Genomic DNA, 16937 nt, shown 5'->3' on the forward strand with positions numbered 1-16937 from the left:
AACAGATAATCATAAAAATTGAAGAGATTAAATGTATATATATATACACACACAAACTGGAAGCTAGTTTGTGTCCTAGTTTAGTTATTTTGTAGCAGCAAGCAACAATTACATATAGGATGATAAAGATAACAAATAATGAATCCCCTAGCAGAATCTAATAAAGAACTAACAAGGCAAGAGATCATCCCCAAAGAGATATAGAAGTCTCTCCACAGCCCAACTAGGCTGAGGAGGAGGGACACAAGTGGTGGAGCTGTGGTGGCAGCAAGAACTCAGCAAAGGAGCCCTGCAGAGAGGACACGTGGGGATGTGATTCTCATGCTCGTGCTCCAACCATCTCTCTATGCACTCTCTGTGGAACACGTGGTAGCAGTTCATCAGCTCCCTAACCTCGTCCTCCACGCTCAGCTGGCTCAGGCACACCGCACATGTCTCCTCCGTCTGCGGCAGCCTCTCCTTAATCTCTCCGAACGTCGTCAGCACAAGAGTGTTGTTGTACTCCTTCTGACAACATGCTTCTGCGGCTGGGGTCTCATCGGATTCTGTTCTTCTTCTGTCGTTCATCACTCTGAAGATCAAGCACAAGACCCATCTCAGAACCGCAATCATCAGAGCTACCTCGTATATGGCCTGGCCTATTGTCAAGCCTGAGAGAGTGTCTTCAGCGTAGAATCCCATTGAAAGCTATAATCAAGGAACTGATAGAGAAGAAAGGGGAAAGGGGGAAGTTCTAATGAGTTCTATGCCTTCTTTATAAAGCCAAAATATGATGGTGTTGGTGTAGTGGAAGGCTACTATGCTTTTTTTAGCTTTCCTTTTACTTTCACTCTCTTGTAGGTTCTTTCTTTTTTGCTTGCTTTTTTTTTTTTTTTTTCCTTTTCTGAATGATACATCACATGTGTTTCTTATAAAATATTAATCTTTTTCGCGACATTAGTTTTAAAAAAATTATATAAGATAAAAAAAATCAAATATAATTCTCTCGCTAAATATATCGTTTTATCAATCTAATTTTACATCATTATATTAATCTTATTTATTTTTTTATTGTTTGCTTTACCTTTTCAAATTATCGTTGTTATTTTTGTTATTAAATGTTTTATCCACCGTCCTTTTGTGATTAGGAATAAAGGGTCATCATCACCCCTAGTCGTTCAGACTCTTCCACGTGTGATTAGGGGCCACCGTGAGGGATGGGTGAACGCAGAGTATTTTTCTTTATCAAATCTGATCATTATAATACAACTAATACAGTTACATCATCAGGTATCATAATAATGGATATTCAGATTCTATTAATTATTATTTAATATCTTTTTGTTTCTCTATTTTTAGATATCACACTTCGGCCTATGCAACAGTATCTGAATGATTTTCATTGAACTCACTTTTTAAGGGAAAATATTCTATTTTTTCGTTCATTCATAAATTTGTTAGATTTTTATAACAATTATCTTTATCTTAAAACACATACGAATAATTATTTCTGATTAGTTAATGGTATAATTATTTTTTTAATGGTTAGATCTTTTTGAAAAGAAAACACGTATGGAATACTTATTTTATTGTAGCAATCAACGCGCTTGCAAGTTGTAAGCCTCTTGAAACATAGTGTGCACCCAAATGTAATTTGACAATTTTAACTTTAATAAGAATCTTGCTTAATGAACTTTTCGTTGCCATCAATTTCGGGCATATTTTTTTGATTCAGTTGTTAAAATAATGTTATTGGTTAGGTGAAAGATAAAGGGTACAAGACCAAGCCAGGTTGCTTTTTCACATGATCACGAAACGTCACAATGGCCCCATAGCATGTGTAGATTCCTAACATCCTAGTCAGATCCAACCTATATGCACAGTTCATTACCACAATTTGATTAAGAAGTACGATGAACATGACAAACAGGAAAGGGAGCGCATAAGTGGAGGGGCGAAAGTACCGGAATACGCCATAAAGAGAGTATCATAGTCAACTATGACTCATTGCTTGCAACAGAAGAGAGAAAAAAATGACCGGGACATGAAACGGGATTTTTATACCACATCATTCTTAAGCCCCTTTTAATTTAGAGTTCCACATTTATGACTGCATGTGGTGGAAGAAAGTAAGACAGCTGCTCAACTCAACAATATATAGATGCATACTTAAAAATGCTCTTATTATGTCATAGACCAAAGAAATTTACAAACTGAATAGTAATACTGCCTAAGTTGCGTGGCTGACAAAGATTTGTCTAATAAAGGTCTGCATACTTAGTCTGCCATTTCAGAAAGATGAATTGAACTCCATCTCTGTCACAATTATACAGAAGCCGGAAATTTTTGTTCTGGTAACGGAGAACCTTTAGACAGTGGTAGTATTGGGGGCACTGCATAAAAAGAACACAGATAAAAGTAATAGATTGTTCAAATGCTTTGGTCCACTGTTCCACCTTCTTCCATCTTCTTTCGCATTTTGTATTGCAATGTAGCGGGTGCACAATCTATAGGTGTTTCTCCTGAATAAGAAACAGTTAGTTAGGATTTGCATTCAACAATTTTGCTGCATATTATTATTATTTTTAAGATCTCTCTTTTGCAATTGCACTAGAGCAGCAGCGAAAACAATTATGTAAGTGGCTGCATTCTACAAAGAGAAAAGATTAATTGCCTTGTGCATTTTTGTACTCCAGGCTTGCCCCCGAATCCATAAGAATGAAAACTATATCAGTTTGATTGAAGACTGCAGCCTACAGAGAAAATTAAAATAGGTAACCACCATATGATTAAGAAAAGAGAATTATGTTCATGCATGCACAGTCATGAGCAAACAAGCACAAGAGTGAGAGAGGTACCAAATGTAATAAAGACAGTCCTTGCTTGTCCCTGTAATTTGCATCCACACCCTGCACATTTTAGAATCCATGAATACTACATTCCAAAAAAAAAAAAAAGAAACCTATAAAGGTGCATGTCTAATTTGAAAGGGGCAAACCTCATTAAGAAGTTTCTTAACAGCAGCAATGTCACCATTTTTTATTGCTTCTCTTAAACCCTGAAAGGTCACAATCAGTTCCACATATATGATTTTCAACACCTAAGATCATTTTGCACAATGCATATAAGTAATTGTTTAAAGTTAAACAACAAAAACATTTACCTCTCCAGTAACTTCATAATCAATCTGGGGCCTGTCTGAGGTACCATTAGTTACATGACCAACGTTAAACATAGAACTGTAAATTTTGCAACATAAACTATCAATTAATTACATCATAAAGCATGCAAGAGCAAAATTAAGTTATGAATTAGTGAACAGTTTATGAGCTTAGACATAATGGGACTCATGATTACTTTATAAGTATACAATATCTTAAAAAAAAATGTCAGCATACTAAATATACCAAATTTTGCACATGAAGATACTGTATCACCTCACTTCATTTCTCATATTCACAAGAAGGAATAGAAGAATAACAAAAATCCATCTTAGGCCGTTACCATATCTAGTAGTGTCTATGGCTGGATTATAATTCTAGTTCAGAATATTTAGACAGAAATCCCCTCCTTAATTTTGTAGAAATTGCTTGCTTTCTCAGTTGATGGGTTTCAGATGATAGGACAGGGAAAATGCTATACCTTCCCTGCTACATATCAGGTCAACTAGAACTTCAATTCCACTTCAAAGGAAGGTCTCCTATTCTCCTAATGCTGATGAGCTTCTAACACTTTGTACTAGTATAGGAACAAAACATGACAATGGAAATCAAGTAATCAACACAAGAATATAATTTCAGGTCAACTGGAATTCAATTTCACTTCAAAGCAAGGGCTCATATTCTCCTTAAGTCCTAATGCTAATGAGCTTCTAAAACTTTGTACTAGTATAGGAACAAGACATGACAATGAAAATCAAGTAATTAACACAAGAAATTCCTTTATTTACTCCACAAGTTATCAGGTTTTAGTTAACACAAGCTGGAGAATGATCATTACCCTTAGATGGAAACAACTACATGTTGAAACTATGCACTAAGGTATAAGACTGGTTAAAAATATAAATATTTCCAAAAAAAACAGATATTAGTTAATCAGACCTTACCTAAATTTGCTAGTTGAACTGGAGCTTCTATTTTTCGGAACAGTATCTGTCTTCTTAGATTTAGGATTTGATGGAGCTGCAATAACTGGATTGGGTTTCTTCCGTTCCATCACAAAGGATAAACAGAAAACAGTGAGTTTGTGGATTGCATAAAAAAAAGATGATATTAAGAATTATTACCTGCTGGGGGAGTGCATCAGAGGAAGGGGTTGGAGCTTCACAAATGCAAAGTGGCATTCCACATTTACACTCTTTAATGCCCAACACAAGCTTATTCTCTGCAGTTGGTATGGATTTTGAATCAACATTTGTGTTGATATCTAATTTAGAAATTGTATCTGTCACACTGTTTACTCCATCTGAAGAAGTCTGTGGTTCATCCTTCCCAGACCTGTGCTAAATTAGAAGATGTAATGTAAACAATTCCTAGATAATATTGATCTCAAGTAGAAAATAACATAAGCGAGGTTAAATTGACAAGTAAAATACTAGTAAAGGAAGGTTAAATTGACAAGTAAAAGGAGAAACATAAGCGAACACAAGTTAAAAATTGTCTGTCAGCAACCCCAACTTACGAGTTAGAAAAAAAGCAAGAGGCACTTTACTGTCGCATAGACTATTGAGCCAATGGCCCTTTAAAGTAAACAACAACAACAATGAAGTCTTATCCCACTAAGTGAGGTTAACTTCATGGATCACACAACGCCAATGTTGATAAATAAGATATGCTTTATGTTGCCTTGGGGCTTGGGGGTGAGGAATATGCATTTTCAATCCTAATTCCTAAATTGTAAGTGAAATAAAAACTTTAAAGCTTCTCAAGACAGGTGTTCATGATGACTTATTTATAAATATAGTATCAGTCCATATAACTTTTGTAGTTTTGTAAGACTAGGCTTTTGGTCTCTCTTTTGTGTAAAGTAAATGGCCTTAATAAATGGTTTTCCCTATTAAATATGATGAGGGAAGGATTGGGTAACTTAGTTTCATTGATTGTTCTTTGTTCTCTCTTGGTTGTTCTCTTTGAGAGCTTTATAAAAAGAAATCAAAAGTTAAATAGCCCATGAGGTGATAGTTCACATTGCACTGAACCCAATCTAATAGAACAAGCTATAAGATGTGCTTGATTCTATGCATTTGATCACTTTTCCGTTCCTTTTTCCACATATGTAATGCTTCCTATGTTACCAATTCAGAAGAAAAGATGATGGTTTATGAAGATTGACCTTATATTTAATAAAAAAGATACTTAACCAGTCTCCCAAGCTCTTTGAATGCATTGAATCTACATTTTACAAAAGTCACCATACAAGGTATTAGGATGTTTTTTTTTTAACTGCAAACAAGGTATTAGGATGTGATAGTGCTATGATCTAAAATAGCTCATAAGTCACAAGTACACCTGCTCACCATCTTTTCCTTTTCCAAGAGTTAAGTCTCTAAATTTTTTCAAAGGAAAATTTGTTAGACACTGAGAATTGCAACCATCTGACACTAAACTCTAAATGAAAATTTTCAGTCTTTTCATATTTCTGAAATACCACTTTATCTCCATAGTTTAACATGATCTTCATTCTTCACTAAGAAGCTATTCTTTAATGTAGCTTTGCAGAGATCTTGGCCTCATCAGTCATCATAATTAGATAAAGTTAGTCTAATAAATTAACTTTACATTGAGTATCACTGCATTCTTATTTTTTCAACACTTGAGGTCTTACATTTATGCTTAAATATATTGCAAGTTCAACTAAACAAGCTGGAGAATAATTAAATTTCCAGGCACTCATGTGAAATTAAACTGTTGATAAAGAGTAATGAATACATCTTAGGCTCTTAGCTTAATTAAAGTGTTTTCAGTACAAACAGAAAAATATCTTGTAGCCAAATGATAATTGAAAAATAATAAGCACATGCTATGAAGTTTGCGAGAAAGTGATGTACCGTGAGTTGTTGAAACAATCAGCACATACTCGGACATTTGAGTAAATGCCAAATTGTGGTAAAGCCTACATAGAAATATATGGCATTATGAAGTTCATCAGGGATAACCACTTGCATTGATATCCTAAACCAAAGGCAAAACATCGTACCATTTGATCTGATGAATGTTCATTGCACAATGTTCTCCCACAGGATCGACAGTGATGCTGCATACACATCACACAGAAGCATATGTTACAGTTAGTCATTTCCCAAACTGGAAAATTTTCAGAGTGAACTGAATTTCATATAAATGGTGTTATGAATAAAAAAAAATGAGATAGCAGAATTTAGAGTTTAGTTTATATATACTAATATTTTTACACAGACATCCAGTAAATTTTAACCATTTTTATTTTTATCACTATCATATTCATTGATATAACACGACGATAAGATAAATTATTATTGAATTTTTATATAAATTAAACTAAAAACAAGGTTTGTGCACCTTCAATAAGCATTAAATAAAAAAAAAATTGACATTCTCATATCCTTAAAGAAAAATAGTAACGAACTCAACCGATTGAAACAACAAGTATTTTGCATCTAAATGTCAATGAAGATTCCGAAATCGCAAAACATTCAGCAAAGTGTTGAAGTTGATTATATATATTTATATATATATATGGAAAGAGGGGGCAGAAAAAAGATGTAAGAATGAAAAGCGGAATTTCCGAAATTGGGAATGAAGATGCAGAAGATGAGATGAGATGAGAGATCGATACGATACCCTTCTTCTGAAGGTGTTGAAACTGCAATTGCACACAACGCATCGCGCTGCTTCTTGGAACGGAGGAGGAGCTTCTGCTGTTGACATCAACTTCTCTTCTCTTTCTATCTGCTCATCAGATCACAGATTATTACAAGAATCAATTCATTTCTCCAAATGGGGGATCAGGAATAACATCTTTTTTTTTTTTTGAAGAATATTATTATTCAATAAGACTCGGATCTTTGGGTCCAAAATCGAAAGTGGATAATGTGTTACATGGGAGGGGCTTATTATTCCCACCACCTTTTTACTATTTTCACTTTCATTTTTTAACTTGGGAATACTTTCAATTTACTTTAAATAAATATGTCCTATCAAATACTTTTAATTACTTAAATAATATTTTTAATTTTTTTAGTTTTATTCACTATATGAAGTCCGATAAAGATATTAAGAATAATAACAAATTTCCAACCAAATTTTAATCCAATTGCATTATAGAACACTTAATCTCCTTTTAGTTTATTTATGTACTTGGTTTTTTTAATTTAATAAGTTATTTTTCAATTATTTTTGTATTTTGGCTTCTTTAACCAATAGCCTTGCAGCGATATATATCCTACTTTTTTTTTACACAACAAGTGGCATCTACCATGAATTCATGATTCATGAATATCATGGCCGGTTTTTTCTTCTTCTGTATTTGGCCCACTCTACGTTTAAGTTAACAACCATTAGGAGAGTTAAAATTCTATTTCATTAGTTTCAATGCAATTCCATCCTCAAAAATTAAATTTATGACTATAGGTTGAATTAAAACAACTTATTATCAAGTGACTTAAATTTTTAATGGTTGTTACCCGCTATTTACCCTATTTATTCCTTTTCTGTTGTTTTAGAAATAAAAAAAAATGTTCATATTCATGTATCATTTTATTAAAAGTGTCTAACTCAGTTTGTTGGATAAGATACATTAATATTATAAATTTCTTGATATTATCTTTGATTTCTACAAGTAAAAAAATATGTCATTTTAAAATTTTAAGATAATACTACTCACTAATTTTTAAATATATTCTTATGTACCCTAAAAATAGTATATCATTATATTTTTTTGCCAAGTGAAACTTAGAGAAGAGGATGATACTTCACATTATAAAAATACTTATATTTATCTCAATCCAAAGAGACAAGTGAAGATTCAAAGTTGTGACTTCACTCCAGAGACAAGTGAAATCTTAGACGTGTAATTTATTATTTCCTTTGTTCCAAAACAATTAATGTTTACTAGTTTAAGATTTTTCACATGGGCCAAGAAAACAAATATTTCAAGAAAATTAACATTTATTAGGGAATAATTTTACTAAAATATTTTTGTTCTCTTTCTTAATTTCCATAAATGTATTATTATGTTTTACAAGAAAATATTATTTATTACATCATAAAATTAGAATAGATACTTGAATATCTCATTGAAATGTAAAAACATTAATCAATTTAATTTTTTAAAAAAATTGTAGTTATTTTCAGACGAATGAAGTATATGTGAGCCTTTGTTTTATTTTACTTGACCAACCGCATTGAGTTGTATATTATTATATAACAGTTTTCTTAACTCTAGAATAACATTAGTTATTGCCTAAATAAAATAACGTTAGTTATAATAGAAGAGGAAATTTTAAATGAACAGATGGATGTGAAGTTAATTAGTAAGAAATTATTATAAAAAAATAAAGGATACATAGAAATTGAAAAAAAAGGAAAATCTTTACTAATTTTTTAATTTACTGTTATGGTAAATTAGAAAGAAAAAAAACTAAAGAAGCAATATATATCCTACAAAAAATAAACTCTGTGATAGAGCTCTCAATATATAAAGTCTCTTTATGTTTGTTTTTATATGTTCAGGTTTTTTATTTATAAATTCAAAAAATAAATATTATCCTTTTATTTATATTTGTATTTCAACCTAATTTTTTGATGTTTTATATATTTTCTATGATATTAAATAAAAGATATATTAAGAAGTTAAATATAATTTTAATATAAATGAAAACATTAGTGATATTTTTGAATTTATGTGTTACTATCGTTTAGAGTGAATAAATACAAAAGAAGAAGAAATATCACACACACATAAAAGCTGTTTACACTGGAGTCAACTAGAATGTCATACATAGGCTCGTTAATTTATTCATGAATCAATAATCATTATGGCCACAAAAAAACCACGTAAGTCATTCCAGCTGCAAAATAACTGCAACCAAGAAATTCTAATGCCACCGTCACTCTGTTCAATGTTCATACGCTTCAAGTATATCATCCTACTCTTTTGGTTGGCCTCTCATCGTCATCAACAACATCTTTGTCAAATGTGCCACCTACATTATTGGCCAAACTTGTAGATGCTTTCATTAATTTTCTTTCCTTATTATAAAAACCCAGATACTATAACATTACTTAATAATTTTTTATTAGATAAATTTATCTTAACATGCTAGATTGATACTTTCTTTCACATATATTATATTTATAAAGTTTTATGATAAGCTAAAATTATTTGATAGATTATTCATTTTTTTAAAAATGTAGTATATATTTTTTATTATAAAAGTATGAATCATTTAATAATGCTCTTGTTCTTAAAATTTGACACAAATAATATAATATATAATTATAATTCAATTTTAAATTTATAAAATTATATACTATGTAAAATCGTTGATGGTATGCAAACACACACAAATGGGCTTAATCAATATTTTAGTCTATCTAAAATAATACTTTTTGTTTTAGTCTCTATTTTTTTTTCAAATTAGTTCTTGTAATTAATATCAGATTTTTTTTTAGTTTCTATCTTTAGCTGCCTTGCCTTCTGTTAGGTGTTGATGTGGTTCACAATGAACAAAATTTGTGTCACATAATTTATTTAAGTTTTTTTCATTAAAACGAGTTGATGTGTTAATAAATTTGCAAGTGAAACATGTGGTTTGATCTTAATCCACAGTTAATAGACCTTTATCGGTAATTAATTTTTGGAAGATATCCATTTTAAAAAATAGTTTGTTAATGTGACCAAATGGGCCAATGAGTAGTCAGTATGTAATAATGAAAATAAATAATACAAACAATTTGGTGTAATAAAAGTTATAACGTAATAACAGTATTATTTTACAACGATAATGGTAAAATAATTACAATAAAACATTTTTTTTATAAATAACAACAATAATAATATAGTGAAAAACATAATTTTATAATAATATGTTCTATAAAAAAAACATTTGTTTACACTAATGCAAGACCTGTATTCTTACCTAATTTAATAATTTTAAATAAAATATAATTTTCTACTAATTACTTTAAATAAGACAGGATTGTTGTAGATTGGATTATATATCGAATGAATTAAAATGACATCTTTTTTTTTTCTTCTCAAATTGCATCCGATATTAATTATTTTTTTACATTACTTATACACTCTTCCGTTATTAATCACTGTCAATTTAAATATGTGAGCAAACAATTTTATCCTAATATTCGTTATACTTGCACATTGTTACGCTGCTCGTTCGGCAAGTGTATCGATTCGCTTAATTAGTATATAAAACGATAAGACCGAGTGTCGAGTCCACATAGAATTTGTTTTACTCAGAACTGTTCATTCAGTGAACAAACATTTGTATAAACTGAAAACAAGTAAAGATTAAGTTGGGTTTGTGTGTTAAAATCTAGTTAATTATAAACCAAATATCTAAAGTTTGATAAGTAAAAACAGTCAAGTAAAAAGCGTCGGGTCATTCTACTGAATTTTCCTTGATGTTGTTATGGATTTTTCTCTATCTAATGCTATTCTAGTGTTCTTATGTCGAGAAATTACTCAAACTAAGATCCCTTTAGTGAATGAGCCTAACTCTCTTTAAACTTTGTGCTTGATCCCTCAACAAACTCAGCCTAAAGGAGTTGCATTAAGTCTACAGCATAATATGAACTAGATCATTACACTTCATTCCTAGACATACAATTTTCTAGCTTGCTCTACCAAGTTCTAAGGTTTTAAAGCACTTTCCAATGCTAAAAATCCTAACTATACATACAAATGAGTGATCAAGTCACAAGCATGTAAAAATAAGCATGGACACATAGAAACAACATTAAATAGATAGTGAAAGAATATTACATCAAGGGTTCACCAAAACTTCCCAACCAAAAGGTTTAGCCTTCCATTACAAGAAATAAGCTTATAATACAAGGAAGAACAGAGTTTGAGTGAAAGAAAATGATAAAGAAGGATTGAGGATGTCTCCTTCAACCTCTAAAACCCTAATCTCACTCCTCTAACATAAGCTTTCTTGGTGACTTGAATTCTGTCGCTTCAACTTCTCCCTTGGCTTTGTTTTTCGATTCCTCTTCTAGTTTCTGCCAACTTCAATGTTTCAAAGACTACTTGGACGTTTCAGCTTCTGAAGGCTTACTTAGCGAGACTGGCTCACTAAGCGAGAGTAAGTGAATTTTGGCTTAGCGAGCTGGGCATGCTAAGCGCGAGAAGAGACAAACAACTTGCTGGGCGAGCTGGCGACGCGCTGGGCAAGCAAATCTCTGACTGATCCTCTTCTAGGGTTTCCCAACACGCTAAGCGAGTTGTGTGCCTCGCTTAGCGGATGTCACTCGATAAGCGCATATACCTCGCTTAGTGAGACATCAGCTTCTTGAACCTTCTCTTCTTTTAGTCTGAAATTGAAGTGGTTTCAACATTAATTCACAAAATGAGAGTATTTACTATATAAAATCAAACTAAACATGAAAATATGTTCAATTCCTACAAAAAGAACCATAAATTGAAGGTAAAGCGCTATTTTTGTGCAAATATTCAATACAAAACTTAGTCGTAATTAGCGACTAACACACCCTATGTTTTTTAAGTTACAATTGATACCCCTTCCTTTTTTTACATTAGTTTTACCATCTTTCTGTTAACGTTGTTAACTAACGTCAAGTGAAATATGTAAAAATACAGAATTGTTCTAACATCTTTGTTAAATACTGAATAACAAATCAACAATTGACCTTGTGAATGGATCTTTCTTAAGGCAATGACAGTTTCTTCGCTTTAATATATGACTCCTACTTCATTGTTGTTAACACTTAAAGATACATCTCTTGATTGAGATATTATATCAAACACCTAGCCATCAAAAATAAATATTTCAAAGAAAAGAGTTAAAAATACAAATTTAGGAGCAAAATACTAAAATTCGAGGTAAATAATCATATTCAATCAATAGACATCGCTGGAAATACGTTCAACAAAAATGCAGCAACCAAATGACCCAACACGCACCAAAAAAATTGAATTAAAAAGAAAAAGAAAATATGTTAACACATGGGTATCAATAAGGTGAATTCACCTCCAACAAAAAGTTTGATTCACTAAAAGTCATGTAACTAACATGTGTCTACTTTCTATTAAATTATTAAAAAGTGTTTAAGAAGGAGAAAATCTGGATATAATACTTTCTGTTAATTATTAAACAGTGTTTAGGAGAAGAGAAAATCTAATTATAATGTAAACTAAATAATTAAGAGATTTTTTATATCATAAAAAAATATCATATGCAATTAAAAAAAAAAGAAATACGAATATAATTTATTCTTATATATAAATAGATGGAATGTAACGTGCATGACCTCCTTAATTCTCGTAGGGTGCATTGGTTTTTAACAGTTCTTAATAATAAAATGTTAATGGCAGATAGATACCGAAGGTGTATTGTGTTCACAAAGTATCAAATAACTTTTTAATTTAAGCACTAATCCACCTGTAACCATAAACATAGTGTTGAAAAATTACACTATAAACAGTGGTTATGAGTTTTGTATTTTCTCTCATTAGAGTATGACCCGTGTTGTAGTCGGTGATGGTGGTGTTCTGCTCACCAAATTTGTCCTTCAATGTAGCTTCTAAGTAGGTGAGAGTTTTTCTAGTAAGAATCCTGCGCATCTCAATGCTCCGGTTCTTGCATTTCTAACTCATCAATAAAATTCATTTCCTCAATTTTCTGGGAAATTTTGGAAATAACACTTTTTCTTTAATCTTTTGTTCTCTTTCAAACCAAAACAACAAGGAGGTTTGCCGGCAGACTTGTTTCATGTGGCTGGTTGGAATGCTAGTTCAAGTAGGTGGAGATGCAAAGTGTGGGTAATATGCTTGGTGATTTAGGTGAACGTGTAGTGAGTATTGAGTAGGTCCCAACTAAGATGGTGTTCCCCTATTCTCTCTCACAATTGTTATTCAATGCTCGTGTAAAATTTTATTTAAAGAGATAAAACTTGGAATAAATCTCAATTTGTAAACTTAATTTAACTTGAACCTGCAAACTTCAATCTAAAGATATGTTTAAAAAATATGTATTGAACTTCATTGTGCATGTTATTTGGTTTTTGTTAATTTCTTTCAAAAAAAAGTTACAATTCAAACTCCAAAGGCTTTCTTTTTTGTCTAATTTGATCCAAGTTAGTTAGTACAACAAAAAGTTTAAAAGGCCTAAGTTGAGATTTTAACTGACCCTGTGGACATGACGTGTAAGAAACATACAACTCTGTATTTAATATTTTGATGTACCTAAAGTAGGAAATGAATTGAAGCATAAAAAGCACGTGCTTCTTATGAGAAATGGGCATGAGGAAATGGTGCAGTTGGAGCAGTGTGGGACCAGCACAGCCTATGGAATCAATGAAAGCCTCTTCCTCTTGTAAGTGTTAAAAGTACAATTAGCAACAAACCTTGCATATCCACACCCTCACTTGCTCCTAAGCCATACAATACAAAAAAGTCGTTTTTTTATTTTTTTTATTTTCAACCATGGCTGGTGTGAACCCCGAGGCAGGAGGGTGGAAGGCTTATCCTTCTGTTATGGAGACTGCTCTTGATAGTGGTGATGGAAGGAGTCATCATAACATGAGTGATGATGGGTCGGTGATGCATTTCTCTGCTACAAGGTGTGTGTGTGTGTTTTGTGTCTTTAATCTTAACTCAATATGCTTATATGTTTGTTTCTCTATTTCTTTGTATTATTATATTCCCACACCCACAACTCCATGTTGTGTTTCCTTATTTGATGACTTATTTCTTGTCCTTTTTACCCCTCTCCATGTGCAATTACCCAACTGGGGGGACTCCTTGTTTGGTTAAAGGTTTCAAATTTCTGTGGATACTATACTTAGTGTGAGATGAGAACCTATTTGGTCTTGGATTCAGCAGCTTTTATGGGGATTTAGTTCATGAAAAGAAGACAGACATCCATGTCTGAAAATGGATTTTGGGCCAATTTGAATAAACTTTTGAATAAATATTTTTGAAGAAAATAAGAGGTAAAATGAATCAAATTTACCCTATAAATTAAAATTAACTTATGAACCTCAAGTTTTGGAGAGGTTAGATGAGAGATCTTCTAAAAAAAATTGGTGCATAAGCTGACTTTATCTTGCAAGGGAAGTTTGATTTAAGTTATTTTAGATAAAAGTTAGGTACATGTTTTTGGAAAATTCAAAGCACATTCCCGAATTATTATGTCCTTTATGAACATAAGAAAGTTACTAGCTATGATATGGAAATGAATTCAAAGAAGGAGCTGAATTTGGGGCTATACTATATTATAGTGTGCTTGTTGGTCCTCATTTGAAGTCAGTGCTTCAGGTTTGCTGTTTTTTTTTTACCCCTTCTATTTAGATAAAAGATTCTGTGCATTGATTCACCTGCATAAAGGATAAAGCCTCCGGGAAGACAAGCCTCCCTAAGATGGAAATAAATGCTAAAAAAATGAGTTTTGAACCTTTGACTTCACACTTGTTTAATTAACCTTGTCAAGACTAATATCTTGATACATATATTTTGGTCTCTCAAGCAACATCACAAAGAACCTACTTATACTGAATCGTTGAGACTTCACAATCAATTATTGAATAAATAGTTTACCAATCTAGAAAATGTAGGAAAGCTAAATATAATTCTTGAAAAATCAAGTCACATAGTACAGTCTCTATCAATGTCAAACTTATGGATAATTTTTAGTGTTTGCTTTCCCCTTCAGGTCAGTGGCAGTGCCATCATCTGGACAGAATAAAGTGATTCCTAGTCCAACTCAGTTTAGCATCCTCTATAAGGGGAAAATGTGTATCTATGAAGGAATTCCTGCAGAAAAGGTAACTCCTAGCTTGTTAAAAGATGATGTAATAAATGAATATTACGTAAGTTAGTGTCTATGATGGAATTTATACTTGTTATGATATTGAGACAACTCATATTTTATTTACTAACAGGTGCGTGAAATAATGTTGATTGCTTCTGTCTCTGCTAAGTCTGCTGAAATGAAGAGTGGGATCCGATTGACTTCATTCATTCCCAAAAGCCCTTCTTCTTCACAGGGAAACTCTACTAATTTGCCTTCACCCCAATCAGTCAAGAGTTCCATTCGCAGGCTGCAAGATGGTAACTCTCTTGTTATTGCACTAGATTTATATTTAGATGATTTTCTAACAACTTTCTTGTATGGCATTCTGTGTTCACTATTCAGTAATTCTCTTTTATTTTGATGCACTAATAGTTTAAGTCTATTTTGGTTTTTTCTTGATGTCACTCTTCAGAATTTCCACTGGCTCGAAGGCAATCACTTCAAAGATTTCTTGAGAAGAGAAGAAACAGGTACAGTACTAGCAACCTTTCCTCTTTAGTGCTGTCTCTAATCAGTTTGGAATTTCCAATATTGTATTTGATATCATGAATCACTCTCTTTAATGTATGTCAAAATTTATTGGAACTATAAATCATGAATGGAATTCATAAAGTCAGGAGTCACATCCACATAATTTTGTGATCTCTAACAAATTTTAATTGCATATGCTATAAAGTGTATTAGAAAGAATGTTAGAGTGTTTTGCTAACATTTCTCTCGATATTACATATGCTAGTTCTGTTATTGACTCTTTTTTTTCTTGAAAAAGGTTGGCTAACAAATCCCCCCATGCCTTAACAAAAAATGTGGTTCACAACCCAGACAAGGGCTTTTCTCCTGACGACACGCCAGATTTTGGTTTGTTGAACTTGAACTTTCAGAGGAGGGATTTCAGCCCCGTGGTGCTGCCTCTTTAAGGCAACTGGTGTTGGTTCTGCTCTATATGTTCTGGAATTGCATGTGCATGCATGTAGACCCAAAGAAACTAATATAACTGTGTTATGTTCTCGAGACCATATTTTATGCCTAATTAGTGAACTTGAATGTGTCAACTATGACATGAAAGTTGGGTTAGTTTGGATAATAATGCGTAGAAAATATTCATTATGCACAGAAACTGTCCCTTTTTAAATGTGTTTGGACAATTTGATTATCGATTGGGTTGTAACATCATAGCTGCTTCGTATTTTGGTTGTTCTACCATGTACGATTTGATTTTTTTTTTAAAAACACGGATAAGACATTTCAAGAAAATTATATGTATTAAACTCAAAAAGAAAAAAGAGAACTATGCATTGCATCAATTCATAATTCATAATAATTTAAATGATAATTTATAATTGAATGAGTGTATAAAATTATTTTATACTATCAGTAAATATGCATTAAACTTGCAAAAGAAGAAAAGATTATACATTCATAGTATAAAAACATTTTATGCAAATCATGATAGTATATATGTATTGAACTTAAAAAAAAGGTATAATTAAATTTTTTTTCTTCTTCTGCAAGTACGATTTAGCCTCAAAATTAAAATTATACTTCAAATGAGACATATTCTGATTTTAGTACACCAATTCATCCCACCCATATCAATAAAATCTGAACGACTCATCCATCCTAACAAAGAAATCTTACACACACTACTAATTGTCGGTTGGTTCATCATATGAACATCCGGCCATAATAGTGGAACGTGGATAAAATAATGGATTTTTAAGGTTACGAATTCGACACACCCTTCTCAAGATATAATGAGATATATACAAAGCATCTTCCAACTTCCATGGCCAAAATATCAATATACAGCTTAACAGAGATATTTAAGGATACGATACCCTTCTCTAGATATAAAAATATGAGATACAACAACGGCCTAAATAACAACCTACTGTTTAGATATAATGCTAGTGAATATTATAACTTG

General features: G+C 31.9%; 3 protein-coding genes across 3 annotated transcripts; 1 reads left to right on the forward strand and 2 right to left on the reverse strand.

Moving 5' to 3' along the window:
- Positions 1-728, reverse strand: LOC111138523 (RING/U-box superfamily protein). The gene has a single exon (NM_001355548.1). It carries the CDS (start codon positions 679-681, stop codon positions 169-171), a length of 513 nt encoding a protein of 170 aa, NP_001342477.1. The 5' UTR covers positions 682-728; the 3' UTR covers positions 1-168.
- Positions 729-2016: 1288 nt separating this feature from the next.
- LOC100814367 (ankyrin repeat-containing protein) lies at positions 2017-6968 on the reverse strand. The gene is made up of 10 exons (NM_001255069.3): positions 6798-6968; positions 6175-6231; positions 6026-6090; positions 4265-4475; positions 4085-4182; positions 3143-3218; positions 2978-3037; positions 2838-2888; positions 2654-2732; positions 2017-2501 (listed from the first exon to the last, which is right to left on the reverse strand). Exons 1-10 carry the CDS (start codon positions 6882-6884, stop codon positions 2410-2412), a joined length of 876 nt encoding a protein of 291 aa, NP_001241998.2. The 5' UTR covers positions 6885-6968; the 3' UTR covers positions 2017-2409.
- Positions 6969-13569: 6601 nt separating this feature from the next.
- LOC100306282 (CCT motif and tify domain-containing protein) lies at positions 13570-16183 on the forward strand. Its single transcript, NM_001249522.2, has 5 exons — positions 13570-13778; positions 14870-14981; positions 15099-15267; positions 15423-15480; positions 15780-16183. Exons 1-5 carry the CDS (start codon positions 13642-13644, stop codon positions 15925-15927), a joined length of 624 nt encoding a protein of 207 aa, NP_001236451.2. The 5' UTR covers positions 13570-13641; the 3' UTR covers positions 15928-16183.
- Positions 16184-16937: the final 754 nt, after the last annotated feature.

Source organism: Glycine max, chromosome 13 (genome assembly GCF_000004515.6).
Source record: "Glycine max cultivar Williams 82 chromosome 13, Glycine_max_v4.0, whole genome shotgun sequence".
In the NCBI taxonomy this organism is placed as follows: Eukaryota; Viridiplantae; Streptophyta; class Magnoliopsida; order Fabales; family Fabaceae; genus Glycine; species Glycine max.

Excerpts from the sequence above, each read along its gene's own strand:
- LOC111138523 (NM_001355548.1), bottom strand. The coding sequence starts at position 681 with ATGGGATTCTACGCTGAAGACACTCTCTCAGGCTTGACAATAGGCCAG.
- LOC100814367 (NM_001255069.3), bottom strand. The coding sequence starts at position 6,884 with ATGTCAACAGCAGAAGCTCCTCCTCCGTTCCAAGAAGCAGCGCGATGC. Across the intron at positions 6,232-6,797 it reads TCAACACCTTCAGAAGAAGG|CATCACTGTCGATCCTGTGG; the intron begins GTATCGTATCGA and ends ATGTGTATGCAG. Across the intron at positions 6,091-6,174 it reads AACATTCATCAGATCAAATG|GCTTTACCACAATTTGGCAT; the intron begins GTACGATGTTTT and ends ATTTCTATGTAG.
- LOC100306282 (NM_001249522.2), top strand. The coding sequence starts at position 13,642 with ATGGCTGGTGTGAACCCCGAGGCAGGAGGGTGGAAGGCTTATCCTTCT. Across the intron at positions 13,779-14,869 it reads ATGCATTTCTCTGCTACAAG|GTCAGTGGCAGTGCCATCAT; the intron begins GTGTGTGTGTGT and ends TTTCCCCTTCAG. Across the intron at positions 15,268-15,422 it reads CATTCGCAGGCTGCAAGATG|AATTTCCACTGGCTCGAAGG; the intron begins GTAACTCTCTTG and ends GTCACTCTTCAG.